The 15,095-nt window shown below is 38.1% G+C and overlaps 1 protein-coding gene across 5 annotated transcripts in view; it reads left to right on the top strand.

Annotated features, from left to right (window-relative positions):
* The window catches only part of SH3BP2 (SH3 domain binding protein 2), a 64,106-nt gene extending 49,510 nt beyond the window's left edge, over window positions 1–14,596 (top strand). For 3 of the 5 annotated variants that reach the window (XM_077815916.1, XM_077815915.1, XM_077815912.1), the window contains 10 exons: window positions 2,168–2,285; window positions 2,839–2,909; window positions 3,533–3,618; window positions 4,960–5,028; window positions 5,882–6,518; window positions 9,170–9,278; window positions 9,752–9,807; window positions 11,162–11,243; window positions 11,559–11,618; window positions 12,055–14,596. In XM_077815916.1, the coding sequence (XP_077672042.1) occupies window positions 2,168–2,285; window positions 2,839–2,909; window positions 3,533–3,618; window positions 4,960–5,028; window positions 5,882–6,518; window positions 9,170–9,278; window positions 9,752–9,807; window positions 11,162–11,243; window positions 11,559–11,618; window positions 12,055–12,192 (1,426 nt within the window). In that variant the 3' untranslated portion in view covers window positions 12,193–14,596. The remainder of the gene's footprint in view (window positions 1–2,167; window positions 2,286–2,838; window positions 2,910–3,532; window positions 3,619–4,959; window positions 5,029–5,881; window positions 6,519–9,169; window positions 9,279–9,751; window positions 9,808–11,161; window positions 11,244–11,558; window positions 11,619–12,054) is intronic. The other 2 variants (XM_077815913.1, XM_077815914.1) reach the window with 2 other exon arrangements.
* The last annotated feature ends 499 nt before the right edge of the window (window positions 14,597–15,095 follow it).

Below are 15,095 nucleotides of genomic sequence, written 5' to 3'. Positions count from 1 at the left end.
TCTGTAACCCATCTAGCTATGTATGTGATATGTAAATTAAATATTTGCTTTTAAAATCGGTGATGACAAATCTAATTGACACATTCTTTCAAGCTGTACAGTACTGTCAAAATTTGATAGGTCTGTACAGAATATATGAGAGTCACATTAATAAATCAAAACTGATTTAGAAAAACAGCACTATAGTTACTGCCAATACAAGACCAAACTGGATACAGAATCTGGAGTACATTGCCATGTTAGTCACAACCGCTGAAGTCAAGATATGCTCTAGCAATTATTTTGGGGAAGTTCTATGGCTTGTGTTATACAGGAGGTCAGACTGGATTATCACAGTGGTCCCTTCTGGCCTTGGAATCTACAAACTTATGAGGTTTATTATTTTTCTACTGATTCTTCACTCTAAGGCCACATACGCATTCTCATACTTATTTGTAGGGGATTTTCAGCCTTAAAGTATTAGTAATGTGTGACAGTTCTTCAACAGTGCACAGCTGTGCTAAACAACTCTTAAGGGAAGATAGCAGAAAACACCATATCCAATTAGAAGTGCACAGAGAATTTATATAAACAGAATAAAGTTAACTGAGTTGAAATTTGGCCATGATAATAGGGTTAACACCTCTGTTCATGTGAAATATGGGAACTGTCATTGACATGGGTGATGTATTACATATTACATTTACATATTTATATTATACCACCACCCAAAAGTCCCAGGAATTAGGGCCATGTTGTGCTTGGTGGTGTTCAAACCCAGACATAAACACTGTCCCTGCCCCAAATATTGAATAAAAAGCTTACAATCTAAGAAAATGTGTGCAACTCTCATTCATATCAATGGGAGTTGCATGTGCTTGTCTGAAAAGAGGATCTGGGTCCTTGAGTAGACCTTGGTTTTACATCTCACGTTCAACAGTCCTGTGTCTAAAAGTACAGAGGAGCATTGGGTTCAAGTGACTCAGAAGGAAGAGTGATGTCGCTTGACTCACCAACACCAGTCCTAAAGCACCGTGGGTATTTCTTACACTGACTTCCTTATGTCTTTAATTAGTAAGAGAACATGTTCCTGTTGCATTTTTAACCTTTTCTGTGAAGACTCCATGTCAGCAAACTATAGCTAGGATTTAAAATTAGACAGGGAATCTTGAATATCTGGCCATAGATCTTTCTAAAGTGTTCAGCAGTCCTTAATGGCAGCTGCTGCATGTTGGCCAGATTTAAAAAAATATATTTAACTTTGCTGCCTAAATGAGAGCAGAGTGTTTCTGAAAATCTGTCCCTGGAGTTCAAAATCCAGCTGGTTCAGGGTCTTCTAATGAGTTAGTGACTCTAGGAAAAGCTGTTCTTTAGAAGGAAAAGAGCATTGAAAATAGCATTGAAAACCACTTCCTAATGAGAGCTATGAACTAGTAACTGTGATGGTAGTCATAAGCCTAGTTCCCTTTGGCTTTTGTGGATACAAGTATTTTTTCAGACTACCAAAAATCTTAGCACTGAGAGCCCCAAACCTCTTTTTCTCTCCCCAAAATCCCATGTTATGAATTTGTAAGCAATTTCCATCTGAGGTCTGTCTGAGTTGTGCACCTGAGAGTAAGGTCTTACCTGGTGAGGAGGGGAAAACAGAAACAACTATATCTAACCTATCTCCTCAAAGGAGCTGAATGACACGTGTCATTAAGCATCAGTTATTTTAAAAGGACTCTCTTACACTAAAATGAGTGGAAAGGCAAAATAAGGCCTAAAGTTAATATTAGTTCTCCTTTATGTTAATGGAAAAGTAGTGTCGTGAATTTCCCTTGTGAGGACACTTGAAATGAGGAGCACAACCACACAAATACCTCCTGTCATGATATGAAATTGGGGTACAATAACATAACAAAATTAAAAATCTATAATGAACAAGTTTGTTACAAATGTAGCAGGTATCCTTTTTGGTGATTTCGGTAGTGAATGATCTCTCCCTTTCTCTTTGGCTAGCATCCTCCATTTTCATGAGATAAATACTGCAGATGGCACTATGGGTATTAGATTTTCTTTAGCCTTTTGACAAAGTTGATTTGAAGGGCCATTTTGTAGCTGAACATTAGGACCCTACATTTACCTGCGCAACAGAAATAACTGCATTGACTAGGCTTTTTACACTGTTGCTTGTTCTGTTTCTCAGGGTTATGCGGGCAGCTGAGGAGACAACATCAAACAACGTGTTTCCTTTCAAATTAGTTCATATTAGCAAGAAGCACAGGACCTGGTTTTTTTCTGCCTCCTCTGAAGATGAAAGAAAGGTGAATAACTTCCCATGACCCAAGAATATATTCCAAGGGGGGGGGGGAATGAATATGTTTTCATAGGAATTTAGAAATTGGGTGCCTAATTCTCTTACTGTGATTTGGGCACCTAACTCCTTGGCCTCATTTGAAAAGCCTGAGTTCTCACTATTGTACTAATCCAGATATTGGTACAGCATGTTATGTCTTCAGATCCTGACTTTTGGTTCAAGAAATAAACAGTATAAAAGTTTTTATAAACATGGAAAATGACTTTGTTAAATCCTTTCTCCATATATAAAATGGGAATATTAAATTACCTGGCTTTCTAAGTAGCAGTTTGAGATCTGTAGAGCAAAAGTTCAGTAAGTGGTAAGTAACATTTTTAGACTGCTCTAATACCTTTATATGTTCAAAGCACAGGAACTTACAATACCCTTGTGAGTGAGTAAATGTTGTTATGCAGTCAATCCATAATTGCTAGCACCTCCAGCCTTTCAGAGGGCAGACGCTTTATACATTTCTTTACTAAAAGCAATAGAGTAAGTTTACATGAAATTGTTTCTTTTAGAAGTGGATGGTCTCACTGAGGCATGAAATAGATTACTACCATGACAAGAAGGAAACTGTAACAGATTTAAGGTATGCACCTGCTAATTCTAGAATCACTTTCTTGATTCTTGCACTTTATCAAAAATTCCTTAGTAAAGAGTAAGGCCGTTGCTTTTATTAGGCATTGCTACAGTCAGTGTTTAAATGAGGAGATTTAGACTCCTAAGGTCCTACATCGTTTTTGAAAATGAGAGTTGGGCTCCTAAATCAGTTGGCCTTGTGATGCTGAGCACAGTAACACCTAAAAAAAAAAAAACTTTAAAAATCTGGGCCCATATGTTTATAAAGTTGCTTCCCATTCTTTGCACCTGATGACAAAACATGATTTTTTTGTTTGTTTTATTACCATTAAACAGTAGCAAGTACAGTAATTCCTAACTATGTCTGACTTTCTTACTACATAGGTTAAGTACAATAAAATATAAACCTTTTATAAAGAGCACTTATAAAGTTGATATTTCAAGTCCTTAAAAATTAGAAGTATTTATTTGGCTGTTAGTTGAAAAATGAGACTAGATCAGTTTTTCTGCTGTTTTCAATATTCTAAGACCAGCACTTGCCAATGTGCTCTTAACCTGAATATCTACTGTTAAATCCCATTAAGGCAACAGTGCACCTCTTACTATAAAATCCCTTTCCTTTTCTTTGTGTAGTGACTCTGGTTCTGATGCAGACAGTTTCTATGGCTCAGTAGAACGCCCCATCAATATCAACTACTCTCATTCTACAGAAAATGAAGGTGAGACTTTAATTTTGAATGTTTCCCTCTTTTACTCCTTACTCCATCAATAAATTAGACTTTTTGATCACTCCTTCCTCGTCAAACCACTCTGAGTTTGCAGCACTTTTATGGGCTTAAAAAAAAATTCAAATAGCTGAAATACTATAAGAATGTTTGGCCTAGTATTACAATAGAAAATTGTTAATGCCTATGATAACATTACAATACATGAAAGGTTACAATAATTGTAAAATAAGGGACACTTGGGATCAGATTCTGAGAGATGCTCAGCATCCTAAACCCCCGAGTGAAGTCAGTGGCAATTGAAGAAGCAACCTTACAGGGGTTGCTAAGCACCGTAAAAGATTGTGCTCTTAGTAGTTGTCCATCAGTTTAATGTCAGAAAGTCATTCTTCTCGCCCATACATCTGACTGAAGCATGGATGAAGACACTTTTTTTTTTTGGAACATTCAGCCATGTCTGTCTGCCCAATATGGGAATGCCAAATGATCTTTATTAAAGCTGACAATGAGAGTGATTAAATGCCCTTTACTTTTACAGAAGCCGCTTAGAGCTATAATCACTTAAATATAATATGTTCTAAAAGCTTAAAAAGAAGCAATACAGTGAATTATGTGGACTTTTAGCATGACTTTCTGTAAACCACCTGCTTCCGGCACAAACTGTAAAGTTAACCTATTAACCATTCGTGTATTATTAGAATATTTTTGCATCTGGAGGAGTCCTCCTCCAGAGGAATGAGTTGTTGTTAGGGCCTTATAGACCAGCTGGGTTGAGTAGGCCTATGACAGAGACAGTGGGTACAATTTTCAATGGGACTTAGGCTTGTAAGGGTATGTCTACACTGCAGACTCATGGGAAAGGTGAGCCTTTGGGGACTCTGCTGAGAATGGAGTTTCAAAAGCCTTTATGTCACTTATGGTATGTCTATACTGCAGTTAATCACCTGCAGCTGGCCCGTGTCAGCTGACTTGGGCTGCAGGGCTGTAAAATTGCTATAATACTTTATATTACAGCTCCAGTTTATATTTATATTCCAGACTCTGGAACTATCCCCATTCACAGGGTCCCAGGCCCAAATGTCTATGCTGCTATTTTAGAGCCCAGCAACTGTGGAGAAAGCTGAAAGTTGGCGCCTGTGGTTCTATCCTGAGTGGAACTAGCCAAAATTACTTAATCTTCTGTCTTGTGTTTTCCCTTGTAATGGAACCAGATTTTCATTAATTATAAAAAAAAAAATCTATTTTTTTTAATAAAAATCAGCATATGCATGTTCCCTGTGATCAGATCCCAATGAGTACTTTACAGTTTTAAACACATTTTAATTTTATCTGCAGATTATGACCAGGAAGAAGATGAGGAATCTTACTTACAGCCAGATTCTACGGATTTAGGGAGACCAGATGGTAAGACCATATTCACCAGTCATGATACCTTTTAAAGATCTCAGATAAAGGTGACACACATGTGAAATATAAAAACATCTGTAGGCTGATGCTTTAACTCAGTATGTGTGAAGCGCCATGGGTAGTTACAATAATTGTAAAGGTTTCAGAGTAGCAGCCGTGTTAGTCTGTATTCGCAAAAAGAAAAGGAGTACTTGTGGCACCTTAGAGACTAACCAATTTATTTGAGCATAAGCTTTCGTGAGCTACAGCTCACTTCATCGGATCTGATGAAGGGAGCTGTAGCTCACGAAAGCTTATGCTCAAATAAATTTGTTAGTCTATAAGGTGCCACAAGTACTCCTTTTCTTTTTGTGAATAATTGTAAAGCAATGAATAAGTGGAGCTTTAACCTGAGAGGTACTCAATGTCTAAACTCTCAGTGAAACCAGTGGCAGTTGAGGAAGCCAAGAACATTAGCACAAGTGCTGAGTACCTTTAAATGACTGTGTTTCTAGCCATTGTCAGCCAGCTGAATATTGGAAGGTCTTGCTGCTAGTCCATGGATCCGTCAAAAGGATGGATGATTCTTTTCAACATGCTTCTGGACTTCCTTCCATCCTAACATAGGCAAAACGCCCAATGAAGTTAATGTGACTTGTGCCAGAGTACGGACTGCAGAGTTTGGCCCTTAGTAAAGTCCAGAACTGTGTTTCAAAGTTAAGTGTCCATCTGGCACTGAGATATCATGATGATAGGTGCCCTAAAATATCCTAAATCAAATAGAAACTTCACTTCAAACAAAAGGAGAGTAGAATCTTATTTTCAATTTTTAAATTTAATTCCTCATGTTCTGTGGGGTTTTCTTACACAGATAACATGATCCTCCCACCAGCCTACCCGCCACCTCCAGTTCCTCACATCAGAAAAGTTCCCTATGCAGAGACAAGGGTGCACTCCTATGCAGGCCAGTCCACTGGGCCTATGGTTCCTCCACCACCTCCTAAAAGAAGCTTACCTGATATAAAACCAGAGGATTCCTTAAATACAAGGGGAGAATCCCAGTTTCATTGCAGAGCGGAGTCAAATCTAAAAATACAGCCATCGAGCCGTAGAGTAAGTGATCTACCACCACCGGTGCCCCCTATGCCTCATCTCAAAAATCTTTCCTGTGTCAAAGAGAGCTGCTCGCCATCAGCAGAGAGTCTACCTCTAGTCTGCATTTCAGTGGGCAGTGAAGGATGTGAGGGGCTAAAACAAATGAACCTTTCTCCACGGGTCCCACCTCCATTACCAAGCAACAAACCCAAGCTATTAATGGAGAAGCCAGTGGAGGCCAAAGTGCCAAAAGAACACAGCAAACCTGGGATGTATGTTCCACAAGTGCCAATGGAGACCAGAGCACCAAAAGAACATGGCAAACCTGGACTGTTCGTGCCACAAGTGCTACCTAAACCGCCTGTGCCTGTATTCAAATCTAGATCAGAGAAATCTTTACTTCCTCAGTTACAGTAAGTATGAAAACAGATCAAACTTTCTGTAGCATATTTACCAAATGATATCTCTGATACTTAGTTCATCAGGCCCAAGTCAGCATTGTCCCTCTTCCCCAAGCTTTGCAGTGAAGTTACTGCACATTTTTGTAATGTTCATCAGTGAAAGTAAACAAACCAATTCTTAGTTTTACTGTTATACGCCAACTTGATATGATACTTCTCAAGGAGATATAGAACAGATGCAGTGTGGTTGATTGTAAGTCATGATACATGTAAGCATGATCCAGGATGACATGAAAAAGACTGAGATGTTAATGCCTATTTTGATTCAGTCTTCCCTAAAAAGGTTAGTGGTGACCAGATACTCAACACAATCAACATTAAGAACAAGGGGGAAGAAATGCAAGCCAAAATAGGGAAAGATCTAAATATTCTTTATCTTGATAAGTTAGATGTATTCATGTTAGCAGGGCCTTATGAAATTAATCCTAGGATACTTAAGGAACTAGCTGAAGCAGTCTTGGAACTGTTAGCAATTTTCTTTGAGAACTCCTGGAGGATGGATGAGGTCCCAGAGGACAAGAGGAGGGCAAACATAGTACCTATTGTTAAAAAGGGGAACAAAGAAGATCCTGGGAATTATAGACTAGTCAATCTAACCTTGATACCTGGAAAGATACTGAAACAAATTATTAAACAATCAATTGGTAAGCACCTGGAGGATAATAGGTATATTAAGAATAGCCAGTATGGATTTGTCAAGAACAGATCGTGCCACTTACTGGCCTTGTGGTGTGGGGAAAGCAGTAGACATAATATATCTTGATTTTTTAGAAAGGCTTTTGACACAGTCCCCCACTGACATTCTCTTAAGCAAACCAGGGAAATATGGTCAAGATTAGTAGTATTCAACCTGTGGTCCCCAGACCCTTGTGGCTTCACAGACTAAGATTTCTAAATCTCCATTTGAAATTTTTTAGGGGTCTGCAATTGAAAAAAGGGTGAAAACCATTGATCTAGATGAAATTACGATAAGGTGGGTGCAAGTCTGGTTGAAAGACTGTACTCAAAGTAGTTGTCAGTGGTTCGCTGTCAATTTGGGTGGGTGTATCTGTTGCACAGGGATCAGTCCTGGGTCATTTTCATTAATGACTTGGATAATGGAGTGGAGAATATGCTTATAAAATTTGCAGATGACACCAGCCTGGAAGGGATTGCAAGCACTTTGGAAGACAGGATTAGAATTCAAAATGACCTCGACAAATTGGAGAATTGGTCTGAAATCAGCAAGGTGAAATCAATGAAGACAAGTGCAAAGTATTTCACTTAGGAGGGAAAAATCAAATGCATGACTACAAAATGGGAATAACTGGCTAGTAGTAGTACTGAAAAGGATCTGGAGGTTATAGTGGATTACAAATTGTATATAAGTCGTCAATGTGATGCAGTTGCAAAAAAGCTAATATCATATTGTGGTGAATTAACAGGAGTATTGTATGTAAGACACAAGAGGTAAACGTCCTGCTCTACTTGGCACTGATGTAGCCTCAGCTGGAGCACCGTGTCCAGTTCTGGGCACCATACTTTAGAAAAGATGTGGATAAATTAGAGTCCAGAGGAGAGCAACAAAAATGATAAAAAAAGTTTTAAAAAAAAACAACCCCAAAACTTAGGCATGTTTAGTCTTGAGAAAAGAAGACTGGGTGAGGTCTAATAAGTCTTCAAATATGTTAAGTAAGGGCTGTTATAAAGAAGACAGTGTTCAATTGTTCTCCATGTCCACTGAAGGTAGGACTGTAAGTAATGGACTTAATTTCCAGCAAGGGACATTTTAATTAGAGACTAGGAAAAACTTTCTAACTATAAAGGTAGTTAAGCTCTGGAATAGGTTTCCAAGAGAGGTTGTGGAATCCCCCATCTTTGGAAGGTTTTAAGAACAGGTTGGCCAAACATGTCAGGAATGGTCTAGGTTTACTTTGTCTGCCTCAGCACAGGGGACGACACTTGATGACTTCTCAGGTTCCTTCCAGCCCTAAATTTCTATGATTCCATGTTTAAAAATTGCTACACTAAGGAATCTGTCTGGAAGTTTTATGGTATTCCCCTACTGTCTTCAGGGTGTGAATATGTCTGATGTTCCTTATGAGACATTATATAGTCACTGATTTTGTCTGTAATCTTAACTGCACAGCATTTGAAAACCCTGCAACAAACTGTGGCTCTTGGAAATACAGGAATAAGTATTATACAACCTAAAGTAAAGCACATAAGAACAAAAGTGTATCTTGTCTGTGTCGGGTTATGCTGAAAAGATACAACAGAGTCTTAGACTGTAGCTGGTAAAAAGCCTTCACATCAGTATTTCAACAGGAATTGAAAAAATAGCTTTATGCTCTTAAAGCACATGCAGGCTCTTACAGAGAAGGAAATGCATGCTTCAGTGTAAGTACATTCCTTAGTAAGGGACATGGTGTATATCTGCAAAAATGTCCTTACAGATGAAAGCCTCTATGTCCATTGCATTGCTCAGCAGTTTTGAAGTGAATAATAAAAACTGTTAAATGACCAATAAGGAGCTAACGGAAACAGAACAAACTGGTTCTGCATTTATTGTCTCTGAATGTTTTTTCTGCAGAAACGTTCTTCAGTTTTGTTCTTTCTTCCAGGAGATCGCCACCAGATGGGCAGAGTTTCCGAAGCTTCTCATTTGAGAAACCAGCATTACCTTCAAAGCAAAACAAGTCTGGTGAAGATTCAGATGAGGATTATGAAAAAGTAAGATCAGATGGCACATTCCTAAAGAGAACACTTCTAAGTTTTAGGGGGTTGTAAATTTGGGCTTGAGTCAGGTCTGTAAGTTAGAAAGGAGTTAGTATAATTAGTAACAATACTTCACTTCAGAATACTGCTCCACTGCATTGGCCAACTTTATGAGAGCGCTGGTAACAGATTTTGATTCTAATGTCAGATACGCCAGAATGTATTAGCGCTTTTGAAGGAGCACACAATAGGGAATAATAGTATAGTAACAAAATCAGGAGACCATGGGTGTAATTTAATTCTACAAAATATTTGCTGTACCATAGAAGTTACCTATAAAATTTGGGCCTGAATTTAGAGAATCCTAGGTAGCTGCAGTATGTCAAAAGACACTTTGCTCTGTTTCAGTTATTCCAATCATCTTTTTAAAATATTGCTGTTTACCTTACTTTACACATTTTAATTTTTTTTAAACGCTGTCTTAACAGGTTGAACTGCCTAATTCGGTATTTGTCCAGACCTATGAATCCATTGAAGTAGAAAGGTAAACTTAACTTTTTTTCTTTTTTTTGGAAAGAGGAGTTGCTTATAAATCCTCAAATAAAATGACCTGCAGTCTAGAAAGCCATATTGTGAGAGTTAAGACTAGTAAATCAACGTGAGATTTCTATTGAACGCATGAAATAATTTACCATTAGTTTGTATATAAATAAAAAATTACAAGTCCTTTAAATTGAAAACCAGTGGCCTCTAGGAAAGCTAATTACATGTTAAAGTATTGACCATAAAGTAGTAATGCATAAGATTTATTCCTTCTGGGACAATGAATTGGACTGGAGTCTGGCTTAGGGTTCTATAGAACTTTTAAACTCTAGGTCACTGGTTCAAATGTAGCCCAGACTGGTAGTGACCAAAAGTCATTATAATGTGATGGCCATTTCATGACCTATATGAAATGAATTTGATGGTCTTAGTTCAGTTCCCAATGGACAAGTATCCTCAACAACAATTGCCACCATAAGCTTGTTGGCAGTCCTCAGCAGAGAGGCCAATGATAGAACGCGTGCGACTGAATTGTCCTCTCGCGCTCTAAAGGTGATCCCTCCAAGTAAAAGCTGGAGAACTGGGGGGCGGGAAGGGGGAGAAGAAGGGAGCGCAGTATGAGAAAATTGTATTGCTACTGCCTGCTCTGTTGTTGTTTGTTTCGTACCATCCAATATATGCTAGTGAGTTTTGAATTACTCAGGAAGATGATCCAAGGATGCCCGGAGAAGCTGATGATCTAAAGAGAGACAGAGACATAGATAGGTTAGGAGAAGGGGAACAATAGGCAATTTGACTTGAATGTAACTTGATTCACTGGTCTGTGGAGAAAGAGACCTTCATGCTTCAGTGCTACCAGTCAGCATGTTTCATGAGCATAGAATCCATTAAAAAAAAATTGAGTCTAAAGTATTGTGCAAATATTAATCAACTGAGATCTTCACACCATCCATCCTAGTAGGGAAATACAGATTGGGAAAGTGAAGCAGAGAGTCAGTGATGTTTTGAAAGCCACACAGCAAGTTGGGGAGAGAGTAGAGATTAGAGACCTAGAGTTTCTTTTTTCCAGCCCGTGCGCAATCCACTAAGACATCACTACCTCCCTATACACTAGCTGCTTAAGGACCCTAATGAGTCTTCCTAAAATGATGAGGTTCTATTAAGTGTCCATTACCATCAGTCTGTGAAACTGCCTTCCCAGCCTTTAGTCAGTTCTTAGGCTAAATCATTACAATCCGTGAAATGATGATTTACATTAAGGATTTTGAGATGTAGACATAACCATTCTATCCAAAATCTGTTAAGTTTGTTAGTATTTTCTGAATGTGATATTTACAGTTTCCATATTATTTTAGGATGTTCAAAGCTACCAGCTCAAGAGGACATCCACAAAATGGATTGTACTGTATTAGGAATTCATCTACCAAGCCTGGAAAGGTAACTCACAATAGGGGAACCTGTGCTATAAGTTAATTAAATGTAACTCCCATTTAATTGTTATTTGCAAATTAACGATATTGGAGTTTAATTACAGTAATGTATTTAGCAATTTAGACATGCCCTTTTTTAAAAAGGGAAGTAGGTCTGAAGCAGTAGCTGTACATCCTAACTTGCATAATGCTCAATGTTCAGTTATTTGAAAGAAATGTAACTGATTCCTCAAAAAAGGTAGTTTTGAGTTTTTTCTTCATAAATTTGTTAGGAAGACTTTTTTATGCATGCTGAATGTAATATTGCATTTTCTTTTTCAAGGTATTAGTTGTATGGGATGAATCTGCTGAGAAAGTGAGAAACTACAGAATCTTTGAAAAGGTTGGTATGAATGCTGTATATAAAAAGGGCCTCTATGGTATTTACACCTGCTCTAGTTACATCATACAGTATCAGCCTAAGGCTTCCCGTTACCTCCAAACACCCTCTCTCCCCCTTCCTCCCTCCCCCCTCTGCAAAAAAAGTACAGATAGGCCTGAGCTGCAAAAATCAGATCTGGATTTAGAGCCGGAGAACTCTGATCTGGGCCTTCCATTTATGAAGATAGGAAGTCTATAATGTTCAGACCCAAATATGATCTTCAGTAAAATTATAGGGTGTTTGGATCCCCAGGTTTGGTTTGGGCTTATCATTTATGTGACATGAGCTTAGGGTTAGAGCTTAGGTCACGTACATAATACTTTGCAAAGTAGTGGTCTGTTTGGAAAGGCTTCATAGGTGCCATTGATTACAGATGTATTTTCTATCCCTACAACAGGATTCACAGTTTTACTTGGACTCAGAAACCATGTTTTGGAACATTGGAAGTTTGGTTGAATACTATTCCACCCATGTCTTACCCAGCCATGACAGCTTGATTCTCAAATGTCCTTATGGTTACTGTGGACCAAGGTGACACAGCCTGCAAAATGAACTGACTGTAAGATCAAACACACTGTGGAAAAATGGGCACTTAGAGGGATGGTAGTTTTTCCCCCAAAATTAAATAGGAATTCCCATGCCACTGGGTTTGATTTCCTGAACTTTGCACACAGAAACTGTTTCTGCCATTTGTTCTCCCACTGCCTACAGACTTGCATTTAAAGTATCTCTTTGATAAGCCCTTCCAAACCAGGCTGCTGGATTTCAGACCCTCGTTACAGCTCTTTCTGTGAAAAAGGCTGATCTGGCTCTGCTGTGAAAGGTATTTACAAGACGTGCCCTTTGAGGAATCGCTGCTGCTACTTTCCTAATCATGTGGATGTGAAGTTGGAGGAAGGACCTGGCCAAAGAGGCATTGTGGACAAAACTGTTAGGAAAGGAGAACTTTTGAAAGAAAAGCACTGTCCATTTGTGACAGGGAATACTAATTTTCTGACTTGTATTGCTTCTTGAGTCAGTACTGGTGCTTGACTGAGATTTTGTAATAGTTTATAATTAATCTGTAAATAACAAGGATGCTTATGGAAATAACTTGGTTCAATGGTGGATATAGGAAATCAAGGAAGTGGGCTTTGTAAGTCATGCCTTACAGAAGGCCCATCTCTAACTCCTGCAATCAGCCTCCCAGTGCCTGCAGTGGTATGCTCAGCTCTGATGGTGGGTGTGGATTTTTATATATTGCTTACTGATAACCTCTCTGGACAATTGTGGACCAGTATTAAGTTTGCTCCATCAGAAACCCTATTCACAAGTTCTCAGTCAGAAAGATAGTTGCCAATAAAACTTTTTCGTGTATGTATGAAAGAAAAAAGGAGGATATAGGCTGAAGTGGAGAATAATCTGGAGAGTAACCCAGATTGAGATTCAGACTTCTCCCATATCATCACTATCAAAGGCAATAGGAAGGATGGTAAATAATACATAAAACTTCTATTAAATCACGTGGATAAAGTTGTCAGCGCATCAAATTCAGTATATGTAGAGCACAATGGTCCCATTATACATTGTGTAAATCACAAATGGTTCTTTCTGTTGGTTTTAACATGTCTATTCAGTTTGGAGTCCTTGTATAAAATAAAGTGGTGTATTACAAATGATCCCAAACCTACTGTTCTCACTTCCTGTCAGCTAAGATAAAATTGCAGCATTAACAACCCTATTAATGGTAGGTGCATGTAACTCTTGTTGACATATATTTGTGTAGGAAAATCCTAAAGCCAAGGTGTTAATAGGAAGAGCAACATTTCCACATAACTGACTTTTCCAGTGTATGTTGTTTAACAAGGGGAGGGAGGGAAAAAATACCGTACTTTAAAGTCCTGTGTTTCTTAACTTTTGTGTCTCAAGAGTACTGTAATGGTAACATGGTGATGAGCTCAAACTCCGTAGAAGGAGAATAGAACTGATCCAAGTTTGTATGATAAGGTTTCTGAATCCAGATTGGTGAATAATCTCTCCTGGTGTTGACTTTTATATCTTTATGCACACCAGGTTTTATTTCTGACACTGTTTGTATTTAAGTTATTTCATGCATTTAACAAAGGTGTTATAGGGTAAGATTTTCTATTTATAAAAATAATAAAACGGGATCCACATTAGATATTACCTATGATTGAATTCTCCTTTAGAAAAGAGAGATGTGATCTTTGAACTAGATTTCGAGCCAAAATCCTTGGGTTCAGCTCCCAGCTTTTAACACAGTGTATGGTTTTAGGCAAGTCACTTAATCTCTGTGCCCACCTTAAAGGAACGTTGAGTATAAACTAAGGTTTATGTGGTGCTTGGAAAATGTAAAGCAAGTTTTTGATATCTTTTAATAGGTTAATATTTGTGAAGTTTTAATGGGAATCCTCTAGGTTTCTCTGCTTCTCCTCTAATATGAGGAGCTGAATGTGAAGCATGCTGTCAATCAAGTGTTTGCAAAAAGTCATTAGAGCTGGTTCTACTCTATGTTGAGAGAACTAGTGTGAGGAGAGGATTTCTCAGAGGTAACCCAGAAAACGTTTATTACTTTCGACCTCTGCTTTTTTTTTTTTCTTTTGCAGATTTTGATCAAATGAATTCTGCCCTGTCTGAAAACAACTGACTAGGTCATACCAGACCATTGACACTTACAATATACTGTCTTGCAGGAAGCAGTTGATTCAGATATAGAATTATACTAGCATTTTGTTTATTTCCTCTGACAACTATTATTATTCATCTTGAGTGCCTTAAACTGCAAAAGTACTTACATAACACAGTATAGTAAAACTACATAACACTGTCTTGTGTAATATGTGAAATTTGCACACATGTAAATATTCATTTTCTGTGAATTACTGCCAATTTCCTTGTGACAAACCTATGAATGTATACGTTTCTGAGGTAAATAAATTTTTAAGACGAATTCATACCAACTGTGTAATTTCATTGACCTAGCATACACACTAAAAAGGAAACTTCTCCTTTTGTTGTGCTATCTTTAAGGAGCATCTGATTCTTTGATTTTGATTTTCAGCACCATTGAGAAGTAATGTTGTATATGGAAAGACCTTTCAGAAAATCATTATTTCTGCAAATAATTGTGTATCAAGAATAGATTAGACAAACATCTGTCAGAGATGGTCCTAGGCAGGAGTGGACCTATGCATTTTGCAAGCCAGAATGGAAAACATTTTCAGCAACCCCTTCCCTCCACCCCTGCTGAGCAGCTAAACAAAACAAAATATGGCTAGCCAATCAGCAAAACTGAACAAAGATACTCCCATGAAAGTTGATGTCCTAGAACCAGCCCTGAGTCTAAGTATATTTAATCCTGCCTTAGTGCTGAAAGATGGACTAGATGACCTCTTGAGTTCCCTTCCAACTCTATATTTCTACGATTCTGTGATCATG

Source organism: Eretmochelys imbricata, chromosome 4 (genome assembly GCF_965152235.1).
Source record: "Eretmochelys imbricata isolate rEreImb1 chromosome 4, rEreImb1.hap1, whole genome shotgun sequence".
NCBI classification, from domain to species: domain Eukaryota; kingdom Metazoa; phylum Chordata; order Testudines; family Cheloniidae; genus Eretmochelys; species Eretmochelys imbricata.
The sequence above is the reverse complement of the archived record's forward strand: the minus strand, read 5'-3'. Positions and strand labels throughout refer to the sequence as shown.